At 38.8% G+C, this 18,511-nt stretch overlaps 1 protein-coding gene across 1 annotated transcript; it reads left to right on the plus strand.

The window, feature by feature from the left end:
- Nucleotides 1-965: 965 nt before the first annotated feature.
- Nucleotides 966-16,356, plus strand: LOC140952248 (uncharacterized). Its single transcript, XM_073401682.1, has 16 exons — nucleotides 966-1,208; nucleotides 2,521-2,641; nucleotides 3,079-3,230; nucleotides 3,338-3,456; nucleotides 5,093-5,184; nucleotides 6,055-6,171; nucleotides 8,243-8,335; nucleotides 8,740-8,781; nucleotides 9,542-9,655; nucleotides 9,851-9,916; nucleotides 12,177-12,245; nucleotides 12,796-12,918; nucleotides 13,583-13,693; nucleotides 14,634-14,753; nucleotides 15,165-15,272; nucleotides 15,689-16,356. The coding sequence occupies exons 1-16, from the start codon at nucleotides 969-971 to the stop codon at nucleotides 15,886-15,888; spliced, it is 1,887 nt and encodes a 628-aa protein (XP_073257783.1). The 5' UTR covers nucleotides 966-968; the 3' UTR covers nucleotides 15,889-16,356.
- The last annotated feature ends 2,155 nt before the right edge of the window (nucleotides 16,357-18,511 follow it).

Here is an 18,511-nt window from a genome sequence, read left to right on the forward strand (position 1 = left end):
AGTAAATTATCCCTAAAAAGCCCTGAGGGGAGTGGAGAATAAGATATTTACAATTTACAATTTAGCTCGTTCCCCAATTAAGAGTCCAGTAGTCATCTCGGAGCTACGTGCCTTGACTTAAGAAAGTTTAAGCAGCGACGTTTTTGTCTGAGGCATGTCAACCGGAAGCGAACTTTATGCACTTTTTTGCTGTGACTTTGAACAATTTTTTGGGAAGTGGTCTAAGCAATACAAATTTGGTAGCGTCAAGGCATATTGAAGGAGAAAAAGGCTCACTTCCGGCTGACGAGCGTCGCTGCTTAAACTCCCTATTGACTCATAAAAAAAACTCGAGCTCGTAGTCTAATTGTTAAATAGAGGCCTTCAACCGTTTATTTGTTTATTTATTTTGACATACCCGTGATTACGTTCTGACCTCAAAGAGTGAAAACCTACAATTAAGTGCCCTTGTTATTTTGAACGAAACACAGAAGTGACAGCGTTTTGTTGCTGGACAGGTACCGAAACACACAACAATCAGTTCACCCGCAGAAGCACTAAGAAAGAAATCAGAATGTCATAAATATGATACAATAAACACAAAGCAAATGAAACGAAAACCAGCCAAACGATAAAGGTTAAAACTGGCTTTGCTTTCCATACAATTACCATCTCAGGCGTGAGTCTTCAGTTGGCTTTGAAATACTCAAGCCATTGAGTGGTTCTTCAAGGACAAGCAGGAAATGTTTTATTTAACTGACCAGAACACCTCTTTTACTTCCAAATGAGGTGGTTTCAGTTTTACCGTGTGATCGAATGAATTAATTTAACTTAAAAAGAAGGCTTTCAATACATTCGCAACCTCAAAACGCATTTTCTTTTAAAGTAGTGCTGAACACCCGATCGAGCTTCTTGGATCAGTCATCAATTCGTTGTTAAGTCAGTTTCTGGCCAAAAAAGTGCGTGTTAACCTCTTTACTGCACCCACTATGGTTTCCAAAAGCAGGATCAGCTTACAGAATTGTTTGAGGTATTGCGTATTTTTGTGCGTAAGTTTTTCTGTACTGTTCAGAAAGAATGATATGGCATCGGCACTGACCCAAGTTAAGCCTTCACGTGAAGATTTTGCCCTGACAGAACTTTCCGCCGAAGACAAAGAGAAATTCTTAGATGAACACAACAAGTTTCGTGGAATGGTTCAGCCGCCTGCTGCTGACATGGAGTATCTGGTGAGTCACACAAACAATGACACCACACAGACGTAACAACGATAAAACAAAACCAAGTTCATCAGGAGAAGGGAAATGAGAAATCATAAAGCTTTTAGACACCTGTTGCATAGCCTGTGGGTATGCAACGGGTCGTGTTCTACGAAAAAAAAAAAACAGTCTTGTTCGCGGCCTTCAAATTTTTTTCTCCAATTTTGGGTTCAACATATCAAATTGCCCAACGCGTACAATTGTAGTAGGCATAATCTAAAACACGACTTTCAATCGGCCATCATTTTGACTTAGACGGTCGTGGTCGACATCGAAAACAGAATCCAGCAGAATGCAACGGAGGCAGATATTGGAAAGTTAGTGCTGCAAAAGACCAGCTGTAGCAATATCTCACTCACAGAGAAGGTTGCGAATTATTTAAGGTCTCAAAGGTGAAAAAAAAACTGATTAGCGTTAAAGGTATAAGAGAAAGCTTGATGAGGCCTATTTTGTTATTCTAAGGGAAAAAAAGGTAATGATGTGGATTATTATTATTATTATTATTATTATTATTATTATTATTATTATTAAGCTTGTTTACGCTTTGCTTTAGAAGTGTCTTTCCTCCCTTTTGCTGTTATGTAGAGATTTCATCTTAAGTTGTCGTGCTAATTGACCTGAGATAATCTATTAATAGTATGCTTTCGGGTATAGCATAGCAAGAAAATTTCGATCGTCACTTAAATTTTACTTAGAGTGTAGAAATGGGCCCGCGTGTACGTTCATGACCCGGAAAACTTAAGTCACTTGAAATGTACTTGAAATGTAATTGCACAGCACGGGTGACACCTGACAGGAACCTCCAACATACATGGAACATGTCCTTGCTGTCGTGACTATAAATTTACTTTCTCTTCGTAAGCTGCAGTCTTGTGTACCGCAAATAATTATAAAAGGTGATACCGACAGTAAAAAAGGAGTTTAGCAACGAGGCTTGACCTAAGCCCCTTGGAGGAATGATCGATTTTGGTCACACAAAGTGTTATAAATTCGGACTGGCTGGTCCCGTGATTAATCAGAAAATTAATATTTTGACTAGATAAAAAATATTAAAATCATGTTTTCCAACAATTTCCTCTTAACCACGTAGGTTTTAACCATATGAACCAAGTCGTGTGGCTTTTCGTGTACAAGAAAAATATGTGTATATATTCATGACAGGTTTGTTAATAATATAAGTTGCTTCTCTTAAATTTGTGACTGTACTAGGGCGGAGATGTGATCAATCCTTCTTCTTTGTTATCAAAAACCCTCATTTTGTGCCTTATTTACATTTGTGCAGTTCTGGGACGACCATCTCGCAAACTTAGCGCAGATGTGGGCCAATCAGTGCATTTGGGATCACGGTTTTGTCGCGTTTGGTGACGAATATCCATATGAGGTACCCTTTAAGGGGCGTGTAGGTATGTGACACTGAAGGAAACGTGCTATACATACAAGTACTTCCTGGTGACATAACTAAGTAAAGTAAAAAGAAATACATTTCCCACAGAACGTCGCTTAGCGCGACGAAAAGGGCCAACATTAGGAAATAGAGAGGGAAATAAAGGAAGGATCGAAAAAGAAGCGGCTGGGAAATAATATCACTTGACAGCCGCGATTCGAACCTGGATCAAACGCATGAACGCCAGCTGTGTCACCATTTCTGTTCAACCCATTCGCTCCTACAAAAGTGACCACTGTTAGCGAAACCATTTTGGGCCCAAAGCCTCTTAATGACCAGCGAGAGCGATCATAGTTCTGTATACCTCTTTAGGAACTACTAGTTGTTTGAAAAGAGAAGAACATCAGTTTAAAACTAGGCTTAGCAATGTAACCTAAAAAGATTGATCGTGTTCAGGTCAAAATCTTGCAAGGGAATGGGGTGAACTTTCCTCTCCAGAAGACCGCGTGGAACCATGGTACAAAGAAAATGAGTACTACACTTACAGCAAGTTTGCCAGCCCAATGGGAGCTGCGTGCGCCAAGGAACCTTGCGGCCATTACACTCAGGTATGCATTACCCGGCTTTTGGAAGTCCACCATAGGACTTTTCCCCGGAGACTACGGACGTACGTTGAAATAACCGCATTTCTCCTTTTTCTTACTTCTTTGCAAAGCTTGCTTGGGCACAATCAAAGTTTGTGGGATGTGGAGTGAAGTGGTGTGACAAGGAGTTTGGTATGTCCCATCCCTGGATCCGTGGGGAGACGATTGTCAGTTGCGACTATGGACCTTCGTGAGTAACTCTACAACTCTTTTTGTAGTTACGTTCTTCCCTACTTAACTATTCTCCCAGCTACATTTAAAGAAAACAAAACCTCTGATATCATGGCACAAACCCAGGGGGAGGTACTCTGGATTTTAGGTGACGGGAATGATCAAAGGATTTTTTTGGGTAGGAAAATTTGGCTAAGTAGGGATTTTTTTCGTATTCAAAACAATCTGAAGATTCGTGGCCGCGTAGTTCAGCGAATTAAGTGCAACCAAACTTGGGCTCGGAAATTCGGAATGGGCTTTTTTGGGGGTTGACATTTGATTCAGGGATTATTTTTTGGTTTTGTTGGAAGCCATAGGGATTTTTTGGGTTTTGATTTTTGCATTGATTCTATCATCCCCGTCACTTGTATTTTGGAAGTATGACTCGAATGAAGTAACCTTGTCACCTTTTAGCTGAAAGGCATTTATATAGTGGGATAAACGATGACACCTGACGGATTTATGGGCCAAGTTTCCCTGGAGCTAGAGATGCAAATTCAAATTCTCTTAACATTCATCATCAACGGTCCAACGAACAAATTCTTTCCAAGTAGCCTGAATTTCGAGGGGTGATAACTTCATTACGAAGCCATAACCAGGAAATCATGAAACCATACAGCATTAATGCGTAAACCATTCCTAGAAAACCTGTCAATCTCGTGTTATCGTTTATTGTAAATGCGATGCTATTCACAGTTAATAGCGCTTTTTATCAATTATCAGCAATGCAGGGTCATCAATGACGATGTTCCTGCTTTGCTATCTGAACCAACAATGAATCACAAAGCATTGATTGCATGATTTGAGCCTGCAAGGAATTCTAACTATTTCCCTATCTCCATCCCAGATGCAGATAAGACAAACAACCAGGAAATTAGCCCTTCACAAAAATGTCATTAAGCCATTAGCTTAATGGGTGTTTTATCTTCTCTTCATCTTACAGAAAAACTAGGAAGGGCTTTGCCAACCTTTAGGTGGTTCGCAGCTCGTTGGTTAATGTTGTCCGTTTTTCCTATTTGTTTCTATACTTAGTATAGCTCAGAATTTTTGTGGCAACTTTTTCACAAATCTCGAAAATTGTTTAGCTCATATTGTTTATTTATTTATATATTTTATCAACGCGTCCTTTAATTTATCTCCCTGATTATATTTATCCGCTTGTTTCAAATGTTACTTATATCGCACAGTAGAATTTATAAAACTATCTATTTTGAAAGCACACGATTTAATCGACTAAATAAAGTATTTTACTCAATGCCAATACTCTATTGATCCAGTCATTAAAAAAAAATTAGGAATATCTTATCTTGGATGCAAAACAGAACGACTTTTGTCATGTGACAAATGGTAAACATTAATTCCATTGCTTGTTTTGTAATACCGTCATTGGCTGGAGAAAAATATGGGATTTAACACAAAAAAATTGACAAGTCTTGAATAAATTACTCTGCCACAAGCCAGTCAGATTGCAAGGATCACCAGTGAATGTGCAATAGATGAAATAAACATTTATAGTACATTTTTTCCTGAAAATAAAGGTTAGCAAAATCAGTGTCTGTGATAGATCTTATTTATTCACTTATTTGTTTATTTGTATTAATTCTTTTCCTTTAAAGAGGTAACATTATAGGACAATTTCCTTACAAACAAGGCACACCATGTTCAAAATGCGCCTCTGGGAAAGGATTCTGTTACAAAAATTTATGCAGTAAGTACAATTTAACTGATTCAGCTATAAATCTAGGAAAAGGTAAATACGTAGCTCAGTTTAAAAAACAATACAGTAAGTCGTGGGCCCAGTTGTTCGAAGGCCAATGGACCTGTCACGGTTTTTGACGCCATATTGACGAGTAGGCAAACGCGTGTTTGTATGAGAATTCAATGTAGAATAATTTCCGTAAAACGGCTGTTCTGGAAAAAATATGAATTGCAAACTAACGCTACACAGCAAAGGATTTTACTAACAAATTTTGGGGGCCGCTACTGTGCTTAAATTTCTCCAGAAGCTTGCTTTAGATTTTCCATACATCTGTCTGCAATTTTTCCCGGGAAATTTTTAGACAAATGTATAGAAAATTTTAAAAAAAGGTTCTAGGTCTTCTAGCGCATGTAACGCCCTCAAATTTTTTCAGTAGAATCCTTAAGAGTGAAGCTTTAGTTTACAATTCATAATTTATTCAATACGGCGGTTTTACGGAAATTATTCGACATTAGATTCTCATACAAACACTGCAATTTCTCACGCGTTTGCCCGCTCGTTAAGATGGCGTCGAAAACTGTGACAAGGTCTATTAGCGCTTAACCCAAGGTTAAATTTAACCCGGGTTTCTTTTTCTTTTGTTCAAAAGCATTTTCTCCGATAATTTTCTGTTATTTTTAAGAGCACACAATCATCAACTTGTTGCCAAAAAGAATTAAAATGAATTTACTTTTTAAGCTTTCATATCTGAATTCAAATTCGCACTAACCGGGTCATCTTAACCCGGCTTCATTTGAACAACCCGGCCCTGACAATTATTACACCAATTGCATTTCACGTTAGGTAAAGAAAAATTAATGTATTTTTGTCTTTCATTAGGGGACTGCGATAACTTTGATAGTGAATGTGGTAAAAGCCTATCGAAAGACATGTGTTCCTCGCTACAACACCGTGAATTAATGGCAAAGAAATGCCCAAAAATGTGCGACTTATGTGGTAAGACTTAAGCCAGCTTTAACAGCTTGTCCGCACCATAATTAATTAGCAATTTATAACAACTTCCGAGTTCTGCATAATTGTTCAGATCACAGGAAAGCCGATTCCAATAATCGTTTCATTTATTCAAATAATTCATACTTTAAAAACTTGCTGACCTCTATCGATGTTTAAATTCCCGTCTTTATTTGACAACTCGAGATATGAAGGGAATTATTTGGTTTAGCAGATACTCTTCGAATAGCAGCAGTTATAATCGGTCGAGTTGTATTTGTATAGATATATAATAGCATTGATATTTGGCATAAATATACCACGAGTGATAAATTGTTACACGTAATTTCACGAGCCGTCAGGCGAGTGAATTTTGAGACAATTTTGCATTATCAAGAGTGGTATTTATGCAAAATATCACGTACAAATCCTGTTATTATTTGTTAAAACAACTACCCCCAAAGGGTTTGTAATTTTCACATGTAGGTATTTCAAATTAAACTGAAATACGACTGCTCTAAGCCAATTAAATTGCAGAAATTTCTCATGTAGTAGTATAATTGAGTATATTAAAGATGAAACAACAACAACATGATATTAATTTGAGGAGGACTCGGAAAAAAATCCGAGTCCCAGATGGGATTTGAACCCACGACCCTCCGTGATCTAGTCGGATGCTCTAACCACTTGAGCTACTGGAGACTCTATGGTGAGCAAGGGCCAATTTGTGGGTCTCGACTGGAACCGCATCACGCGGCTACACAGCCAAGTAATGATAGGCACACAAGAAGTGAAGAACTCACTAACAGCATCGCGCTGTCACCTTAAAGCATATCAAAGATGCGGCCAACCAACCTCCAAAGTGAGTATATTAAAGATGAAACAACAACATAGAGTCTCCAGTAGCTCAAGTGGTTAGAGCATCCGACTAGATCACGGAGGGTCGTGGGTTCAAATCCCATCTGGGACTCGGATTTTTTTTCCGAGTCCTCCTCAAATTAATATCATGTTGTTGTTGTTTCATCTTTAATATACTCACTTTGGAGGTTGGTTGGCCGCATCTTTGATATGCTTTAAGGTGACAGCGCGATGCTGTTAGTGAGTTCTTCACTTCTTGTGTGCCTATCATTACTTGGCTGTGTAGCCGCGTGATGCGGTTCCAGTCGAGACCCACAAATTGGCCCTTGCTCACCATAGAGTCTCCAGTAGCTCAAGTGGTTAGAGCATCCGACTAGATCACGGAGGGTCGTGGGTTCAAATCCCATCTGGGACTCGGATTTTTTTTCCGAGTCCTCCTCAAATTAATATCATGTTGTAGTAGTATAATTGCTGTTATTGTCATTTTAAGGGAGTAAATTGGCCTTTTTTTCACAATAAGTGTGAAACTTTCCGCCATTTTCCGTCTTTAGCAAAGAAGGTGAGCTAACGCACCCAATTAACGCACTATTAACTTGCGATCATTTTTTTCTGTCGATATCCTGTTTTATTAACGCAATTTTACTACATTCTCATCGCAGTGAACTTCTTCTTCCCAGTCAACTGGCCACATTAGCTGGCTATAAAGAATTAGTCGGGGAATTTGAGCCAACCACCAACAGAAAATATTTTGAATGAAAAATAATGATATCTGTTTATGAACTCAGTTGATTTGGATACAAAAAAAGTGACATGCTATTAAACTAATATGGTCTAAAAGAACTCCATTGGTCGTGTGGCTTGTTTCTAGGACTGGTAATTAGACACATTGAAAAAATATACTGAACATTTATTTTATGGGGCATTGTAATATTTTAGGGAATAGTTAAACCAATCACCCAAGACCAGAATGACCAATCACAAAACAAGAATGAATATAAGTTTTTCCGTCCCTTTGGACTGATGATCTTAAATATTTTATTCGTAGGTAGTAAAAACGGTAGTAAAATTAGAAATCAGTCATTGTGACTTACATCCTTACATATAGTATAGGGTTAAAATTGGATGAAGATAAAAGGCTATGGCGTCATCAGCATTAACGTATTCCTACCAAAAAAGGAGTTGTAATTGGTGCGCCTTATACTACTTTCCTTTTCTTTAGAATGTCCTTTGAAGTGCCAAAATGGAGGAACAGTGAATCGTCAGAGTTGTATTTGCGTCTGCCCCTCTGGTTGGAAGGGTATGGACTGTTCAGGTAAACAATATAAAGAAGGCTGACGGATTCAGCTCTTTCATAAAATTGTATAATAACTTAATTCAACAAAATACATAGAGTCCATGGAAAACACTTTAGACATCAAAAAATAACGACGCATTAAGGTGCTTAAGATTTAGGTCCTTTATAATTCAAACTTTTTTTTTTGCAAAATTCGGTGCGAAAACTTGCATGAATTTTCGGTTTAAGATTTATGACTTGACCGTGTACCAATCTTGACGTCATATCTTGGGATCAGCCAAAGTATGTCTAGGGAATTACCGACCTTACAGGTACAGATTGACACCTTCAACGAGAAGAGGCTCTGACAAAACCGAAAATATATAGCGCAGTAAGGTTCTCCGATGGACTTTTTTGATCATGGCTTTCTATTCCTTTTTTAGATAAAGAATGTCCTCCTGGTTTCTATGGCGAAAACTGTCAATGTAAGTAAATCAGAATTGTGTCATAACTTTTGTGTGCAATGGCAAGTTTAACAAGTGAGCAAAGTCACAAGTTACCGTCAAAAAATAATAGTCGTCGATTGAGTAAGAATAGGCGTCACGTTGCGTTTGCCCTGGTATCAAACATGTTAATATCATATTTTAATGCAGCCTCATTAGTTTCTTTAAACTTTAAATCTATGAGCATGCAAAATTGAAATTCCATGGCCTATTTGTGAACTTAGACTAAAGCCAAATTTCAGTCTCTTGCTTATCTCGCAGTTGTTTTAGAAGCATATTGTCGACTCTTGTTAAATTAAAAATTTTAAATTTCTTTCTGTCACTGACGCATGCGCATGAAATTATTTATTTATTCATTTACATATTTACTTCTCATATTCAACATTTAACAATGTCCCCCCACAAGCAGAAAAAAAAGTATTGCGTAAGAAATATTTTCATTTTCTCTTGGGACACCTGTAAAACCCATGAGAAACTGGAAACAAACAGGTTTATGCCAATTTCCTTTTTTGGGGGGGAGGGGGTAAACAATTTGTATTATGGGCGATTTGAAACTGGTGAGTGCTAGTAGTGTTCCCGTTGATTAACAAGATCTTTTATCGTTATTTTATCTTATCTTATTTTACGATATATGCAATGTCAAACATTTTATTTAAGTCGCCTTTTTGTTTTAAATCTAGTTGGACTTAGTTGTTGTTTATTACCTAGAATTAACATCAATTTTTTCGAGCGTTCTTTTAAGTCCGTTGTTACGACGCCGCTGGGAAAGATACGTGCGAATGGCGCGTGAGGAACGGGCACAGTTGTAAGGCACATTACATGAAGATCGACTGCGCAGCGACTTGCGGCTACTGCGGTAAGTGAAACTTAGCAACTTTGACGTTTGAGGTATTCTTGATTTGATAGTTTTTAATTTTTTGATTCTATTAAGTCTGCTAAAAGCCGCGTATCGTGTTTTGTTTTTTTGCTTTGTACGTGTATTTTTTTTCGGTACTATTAAGCTGAGCGGATGTTCTGTTGAATTTTTCAACCTTGGTTCTTCTTTCTACAGTTATTGAGAGTAAAACAACTACAACAACACCAGCTCCTATTACAACAACAGTTCCGACGATCACAAGTACGTTTTTTTAACGTTTCTTCTTTAGTTTTAAGGACTTGACGTGTAGTGATCTAGTCAATGTCATAGTTTAAAAACGTGTTCAATTTTACTTTTTAGTGAGAAAATAATCAATGAAATCTCTGCAGTTTTTGACAAATTAATCGAAAAGAAATTTACAGGGACGTTTTTATGGTCTTCAAAAAGGCAAGTAGTATAGTAGAAATGAACCATTCCCTTTTTAAAATATTTGAATTTGAATACATCAACGTTATAATTATATCATTAGGCATCTCATTTTCAAAGTTTCTCTCCTCTTTTTCTTACTCAGGTATCGCAAATTATTTTGAATTACGTGCACTAGGAAAGAAAATCATCACAACCCAATTAGGGATGAATCACACATTCGAAGTTTGATCTTCGATCCAAAAATCAACTGACGCCTATTAAGGCGACGTTAAACGAGACGATTTTAACGACTCAAAATTGCAAAATTGTTTTGACATTGTTTCGAATTGTTTCTACATTGTGCCAAAAATGTTGTCCTGAAACCCTTCTTCGCAAATAGTCCCTTGTAAGATCGCCTTTAAACCGTTATATCGGTGTAAATAGAGGGTGACTAGATCGTAATGAGATGCCTACCATTAATTCAATAACACCAATTTAGTCACCTCAGTGGTTTATTAAATCCACAAAAAAGAGGAACGAGCCTCTTCTTTCCTTCTTAGGAGAACCGACTGAAAATAACTAGAGAGGCGAAAAGGGAAGAGACTTAATTAAGGTTTTCTTCCCTATAAATGCCTCTTCTTAGTTCTCTTGGGATTATATGATATAACCTAGAAGCTTAGTTTAGAAAGTCTTTTCTCTACAGAGCTAGGCCGATACACACGAGGGGTTTTGCTCCCGGAGCATGCTCCAGGGGCCCGCTCCGGGAGCAAAGCTCCTCCGTGTGTACCAACGATTTCATGGGTATACTTCATCCTCGGGAGCAGAATTTCCACCCCAAAAAATGCTCCACGATATTTAACCGGTTAAATACAGGGACCGCGGAGGGGGAGGGGCTGGTAGGGCCGCGGCCCCACCACTTTTTTGCTCCCCCGCCCCCACTTTTTGCGCTAAAAAGAAAAATAATTAAAATTAAAAAAAAGACTTGAAACAAGTTTTTTTTCCGTCTATATTCCGCTATATTCTCTGTATTTTATTTAATTTCAAACGCCAGGCATTTTGTGGGGCTCCTGTGCTTTTCGCGGTAATTGTGCCCTGGGGTCGACTTGCCCCTTGATCAAACGCCATGCCTTGGCAATTGCCTTGGTAATTGCCTTGGCCACCCCTTCGCTTCGTTCGGCAGCGTGTTTTGTACTTCCAGCTCCGCCAGAGTTTTTTATCAGTTTTATCAGACGAAATGAAGATTATTACTAGCTTTTTCAAGCCAAACAAAGTTGAGTAGTTGTTTTGAGTTGATAAAAGTTTTATGTTTTTTCTTTCTCCTTTCGAATCAATGAAATATTCGATGGCAAGAAGAATTACATTACTTGAACAGTGAACGGCCATAGGGCTATTGCATTTAAAATCCGTACCCCCCGGTTGAGGACTTACCTTTTCATCTTACCCCTTAAGATTGGCTAAAATTGCATTCACCCCTGAAGACTTCCGTAAAACATGGGTTTACCCCTGAAGAATTGGGTCATACCCCTGAAGAATTTGGGTTTACCCCTGAAGAATTTTGTGAAAATTAAGGCTTCACCCCCAAAGAATTCCATATTTGTTTACTCTATATCTACCCCTAAAGAAATCCTCAATTTTTATAACTTACCCCTGGAGAATTCCATGGTTCCTCAACCGGGGGGGTGCGGATATTAAATGCAATAGCCCATAGTTAGAAATTTTTCGATTTTCAATATGAAAAAATTATTTTCAATTGTCAGCCCTCCCACTTTTCACCTTGCTTCGCGGTTCCTGAAATACTTGGGAGCAAGCTCCCGGGGCAAATAACGCTCCCTCGTGTGTACTGACACGTGCAAAATGATCCTGGAGCATGCTCCAGGAGCAAAACCCCTCGTGTGTATCGGCCTTATAAACTCTAGCTCCATCTCTTGCTAGAACAATTAGACCGCCCGAAATTTGTCTGAAACCTTGTGGCCGCGGATTGAAGCCTTTTAGGGAGTGAGACGTTTTTTCATTCCAGTAAACCTTTTCTCTTTATAATTTCACTTTTTTAGCGGAAAACGAAGAAAACTTTAGTCAAACACTATTTACAATAATATGTCATTTCTCGCACCAGTACCTCCCACGACCGCCGCTGTAACCACACCTGGGATTCCAAGTTTCCCTGAACCTACTGTGCCTGAGGGTAAGTACAATTGATATTTGTAAGCCATATAATACTGACTGTATAAAACACAGGCCGGATGCTTACATAAACCGCCGCCTGGTTAGCTCAGTTTGGGAGAGCGCCAGTTTACTGAGCGGGAAGTCGCGGGTTCAAAGACCGGCCGGACCAACACCCGGGGTCTTTAAATAATTCAGAAGAAAGTGCTGCCTTTGTAATGACATCCGCAAATGGTTAGACTATCTAGTCTTCTCGGATAAGGACGAAAACCGTAGGTCCCGTCTCACAGCACTCACGGTTATCTGGTTCTTGTGCGACGTAAAAGAATCCACGCCACTGTGCACAATCTTCACACATCACTCACTTCATAAGCAGGGTGGGTACAGTAAGCTCATTAATGCAGTGATACCGGCTGCCAGTGGAGACTTTGTATGCTGACGTCCGAGCCTACTGTTAAACGTGTTAAGATATATTGTTAAGAGGGCACGTATGTTGTCCTCTCATACATGACTGCTTCCTTCCCTCCTTGAGTGATAGCTAACTAAACCTATCAATTTAATTGATTTACTAGACTGTAAAAAGGACCTTCATTCCGACTGTGGGCTGTGGGCAGGGGTAGGAGAATGTGAAAAGAACCCGCCTTGGATGATTCCAAACTGTTGCGTCAGCTGTAAATATCACCAGGCTCCGAAAGGTTGGAAGTTGTTCAGAATCTTTTTACTAGTTTGTTTAAGTCATCTGTTATGTTTCCAGTAAATTAGATAGCTGGGTATCGTTGAGAAACCCATCAACAAATGTAGGCTATAGCTTGTACACCTCGTGCTATGGTTGGTATCTCATTATCATTTACTCTTCTTGATGATTTGTTGCTTAATCTACAACTTCTCCTCCTGTACCTCTTTTTCAGTTTAACAGTTTTGCGGCCCGATTAATTTGCCCATTTAGGATTCATCTAAATTGCACTCTTTCCAAGTAGATAATTTAAAGGGGAAATTCTCAACGGATTTATTTACTCATGGCTCGCACACTTTCTGCTCTCACTAAAAACGGAAAAATTATTCGTGACATTTGCGATACGAGTTTGTTGTTCGCTATAAGCTCTTCCACACGTGCGTTAAACGTCTTTCCCTAGAGCCTGTCAACGAGTTAATGCTCAAGTTAACATTTTGCTTCGCCCCATGAAAGGGAATCCGGAATCTTGGGCTTTGGAATCCGGAAGACAGTTCAAGGAACTCGGAATCCCATTAACGATTGGACTGTCTTGGGTTCCTTTACATGGGGTGATATTTTACTACTTCTTTAAGCCCTTATTATACTGCTAATAAACATGTATTATCTAAATCACTATCAATTCGCAGACTGTACTGATTCACAGTCAAGCTGCCCTCGCTGGGCCTTCCATGGGGAATGTGAAAAAAATAAAGCGTGGATGTTAGCGAACTGCAGAAAAAGTTGTAACCAGTGTGGAGGTAAGGTATCTGATTTAGTTTTCTGTAGCCTAAAAAGTTGACTAGGGGCCGCCGTACTTTAGCACTTATAATTTAGTTCGTATAACTCTCTGGAACGTAAAATGCGGATTCCAAAAATTTGCCTTACAGCGTAATATTTTGAAAAATCACTATCAGTTAAAAGTCCTTTATGCAACCGGGTCCAAGAATCCATCGTCCCTAGGATCCATCTTTCACATGAGGTTCGCGATAGAGTGTACCGAATATTATTTTTTAAGGCTATCTATAGTTCCGTTATAGACACACGAAAACAATCAGTTAACCAACCAAAGCGTAGTAGGGTTTTCAGGAAGTAACGGGTGAGACCAGAGACACGTCGAGCACTGACGTGAATTCAACCGTTGAAAACGTTTTGAAGCTAGGGTCTGAAGCTTATCATCAAGTTATATGTACTTATCTTTTAAAGAATCAGCTGCGTTTAAGTCGCTTGTGCGAAGGTTAGTAAACACTGAGCGATTAATTCTAATAGAAAAGAAAGAAAAATTGGATGTGACAGTTATTAGAATCCCATGAAATATATATCAAGTTGATGGTATCCCTTACCTGCTACCTAGAACCTAAATTGTTCAGAGAGATAACATGAAAACCAACTGGCTCGTTTAGCTTCCTAGCTTGCACATTAATTTCATTAAATTTGATTAACCTTCTATAGGTATGTTCCTCTACTAGATTGTAATATCGATCAAAGGTCGAAGATAAAGATCAGTAATTGTGTTACAGTATAATTATGTTAAGAGCTCCGATCCCTGAGCGGACTGTTCACAGTCTTTTTCTTTTTTGCAACCACTTCAACGTTATGCAAAGAAGAAAAAATCTGAATAGCTTCATAACCATTACAAGAAATAGACTATGGTTGTGTTACTGATGTTATTGTTGTTGTTGTTGTTGTTGTTTTTCACAGATTGCAAAGATACAAACGTCGTCGACTGTCCTTCATGGGCTTTACAAAATCAATGCATCTCAGGCAACAGAGTGACCTGGATGCACATAAACTGTAGGAGAAGCTGTGGAATGTGTAAAGGTAAAACGTAAAGAAAATAAGGAAAAGGAATACCAAATAAGAATGGTGAGAAAGCCAAGTACATCGGAGCAATGCCTAAAGATACGTCACTCGCTTCAGGCCCAAAACGTCACAGCCTAAAATATTAAGCAAACATATTCAAAACTCTGAAGAAAAACGACTTTTGTCCAAAATCGAAAACAATCTGCGGCATCTCTTATTAAAAATTTTCTATTTTTATTCCATTTTCTAACAAATTTGGAGTGAATTTATGCACTTTAAATCAAACTGTTAAAGAGTTGAAGTTAATATTATTTTATGTCGCTCAAAGGATTGGTTTACATGTGTATGAATGCATGTGCAGCTATAGTATTACTGAATCAGTTATGCGTCCACTGCATCTCTTCCTTCACGTACGCAATTTTGTTATAGTGTATGATAAACACAAGGATTGCCCAGCCTTGGCTGCGAGGGATGAGTGCATGAAATCCAACTGGACCTGGATAGTAGATCTTTGTCCTCGAAGCTGTGAACTAAAGTGTAAGTAACTCAAGAATCTGGAGAACCGAAAAATGTCTCGGCTTTGAACGTCGGTGGGGTGTATGTTAAGCCGGTTGAGTGTCCTAGCATATCCAGAGACACAATATGATAGTCTTAAAACTCGAAACAAATCAGTCTTTGTGACAAAATTATGATTGGAATGATGTTAAGAGAGCCAATTGTTAAAGGCGCTCTTTAGCAATATTGTTGGCTAAAGAAATCTGTTATTGCACATTTTTACAAGAAAATCGCCAATGGACATAATTCTGTGGTTTCCTGGAAGCTGTGACGCAAGAATATGTTTCATTAGATTTTGGGGGCAAGCCAAAGCTTTGGAGGCTGTTAATGACATAAATTAAATTCATGAAAGTTTAAAAGCAAAAGTGAGATAAAGAACCGTTACTTTCGTTTTCAAGTTTCAGAAGCCTCCTTTTGTGGCAACAAAACAAACGGTAACTACCAAGACCCAACGACCTGTGAAGCATATATAGCGTGTTCAAATGGCGTTACAAGTCATGTTCATTGTCCCAAAGGGAAGAAGTTCGATACAGTCAAACGGACCTGTGAACTGGCAGATACAGTCAGTAACTGTAAAACTATGGTAAAGTGTACCTAATGTTTTAGAGAAAACCCTCGGCCACATTCCTATTTCGTACTCATGAGTTATATAACCCGTCTATGGTTCACTAGGAAAAAGATGAAGGTATTTTTTATTGTTAAAATCAATAAAATGTTTAAGAGTAGTAAAAAGGGCATTCTTTAATGTCTACTATATTGAGCTCCATTCTATGACTTGTTTTATGATGGTAAAGAAGCATTGCCACTCATCAGTAAGCCACGTGTTCACGTGCATTCCGGCCAAAGTTAAGGCCTTACAGGGTGGACACGTTAAAGTAGCGCCACGGACTGTTAATTAACTCCCACGAGGACATTTCTTAAGATATAACTGTATGCAACCACGCTGCATTTAGAGTCAAACTAAAAACCATCAAGAAAGAAGAGAATATTAGTTACCAGGCTTTTTGACTAGGAGTCTACAGTGTTCAAGAGTGTACAGAAAGCAGTTTAAAGTGTACGGAATAAACCTAGCCTGTGAGCTCAAAAAATAGTATGTGACTACACTATATATAAGGATATATCATATATCCAAATCACTACGCTTCCCCGCTCCTGACGTTTTGACATACCTAAAGCACTTTTTTAATATTTAATTTACTGCAAATTTTCATTACAAGCTTTAATGCTTTGCTGCCTGCCTATGTTTTGTAAGCTTGACGATTGTCGTCTTGCATATAGCTAAGTTTTTTATTTTAATCTTGTCGATTCTGCTCTTACACCACAGTTGAGCTTAAATCAGTTGACAGAGGGTAACTCCTACAGCATGCATGCTTACTCTACGGGATTATCCCGGAGTCTCCAGGATATGGCACCGATCTCCCGCTCTCCCGTATGGGTCACCATATTAGCTTCCGGGTAAAATCATTTTCTGAGCTTTTCTGTGCCTTTTTTAGCTCAACTTGAATTGAATTGAAACTAGAATTTTTCTTATTCATAGTACAGTTTCCGAGGCATTTTTGCACGTATTTAGTCACTGACAAAGATTATTTCTGGCATCAAAACTATGATTGCGAATTTTGATAGTATGTATTCATGTAAGACTTTATATAATGTCCTAAGTCATTCCCATTGGGGGCTGGGTCAATTAGTCGGGGGGTGGAGTCCGTTGAAATACCGGGGGAGGGGTAGTGAAAAAAAGAGAGTCTCCAGACTTTAGATCTCCAGAGGTTGGCATCTCTGCTACAGTGACCTCACAGTGCTCAGACTACATTTTATAATAGGTTACCAAGAAATTCAAGCACTACTGAATCAATTACGAATGAGTGGGCTGTTGGTTAAAACAACCACTAATTATTTCAAAAGCTCACTTTGTGAAATTTGCTCAACTAAAATAGCTCGATCATTATGCGAACTGTGTGTAAAGGGCATCATTATCTTTGCAAGGATATTCTCTTGGTTAAAACTGGTATGCAGCTAGTCAAACCTCTTTAAACAGTCACCTCCTCAGAAAACCATTTATTTTATCCAAGCAAATCATTCCCTCTGCGTTTAACCCCCTTACAACAGCCTTCGTGCAGAATGACCTTCACAGGACAAAAAAACAAGAGTACGTAAACCTAAATATGGCGGAAACAAGCGACTCCGTTGCGGAAACACAGCGACAAACGTGTGTTTCCGTTAGCGGATACATTACGGTTTTTCATGTTTCCGTCGCTGTGTTTACAACGGAAACGGACCACTTTTTTACATGTTTCCGTGTGCACAAGAGAGAAAAAATAATTTAAACTGCCCTTTGTTGCACATTACTAATCTATGTACAGGTTCTAGCTTGTAAAGAACTGCAAGAGTAATACGGGGTTTAACTCCGTTGCTGGTTTCACCCTGACTGTCCACAGATCGATATGAAGACCAAATTACTCAGTATTACTAGCTAAGCACGATGAAGTGGAACAAGCTTAGATTTTGAAGGCAACAGAAAAACCAGTCTTACCTCATTACTGTATTTTCCATCAAATATCTTGGATAGAATCAGACAATCCAACTTTCAAATTATGCCCTCACATCACGAGGTTTTTGTCTCACATTAGTTCTGCCCATCGATCTGAGTCTCCAAGGGCTGGTTACCGTTTACGCAGTTAACTAGTGAAGCAATCGATCACTGAAGCCTATTAAACAATCCGTAAAAACTCGTAGGATTCATTTGGTGCTATCGAGAAGCAATAAAAACAGACTCCAAGCTCCCAAAACCAAGAGTAGACGTTACATCACACTTTCAAAATGGACGCCAAAAAGAACGAACCCAATAAGCATGCGCGAAAGGAAAACCGCTGATCAAAGTCCACTCTTTTCTCAATCTCGTTCCCAGAGGCCGCGATCCTTTTGGTCATCGACAGGGTTGCCCGTTCAGGTTGACAAAGCAACGCGGACTCTGGGAACGAGATTGCTCTTTTCTAGTTCCCATTCTCTCCGGTTTGCTAAGTCTTTTGACTCAGCAGGCACACACGAAGGATTTGCACTGATTGAGGTCAATCAAATATCGATAGATGTTCGTATTCTCTCTCTGAGATTTTTATCACTTTAAATCGGAATCAAGGACAACCTTTATATGTAGTGACACTAACACTAGTAATAGTTGACACTACAGCTGCCCCCGCTCTGTAAATTGTCGGTCAATAGTATTC

Source organism: Porites lutea, chromosome 11 (assembly GCF_958299795.1).
Source record: "Porites lutea chromosome 11, jaPorLute2.1, whole genome shotgun sequence".
Taxonomy (NCBI): Eukaryota; Metazoa; Cnidaria; class Anthozoa; order Scleractinia; family Poritidae; genus Porites; species Porites lutea.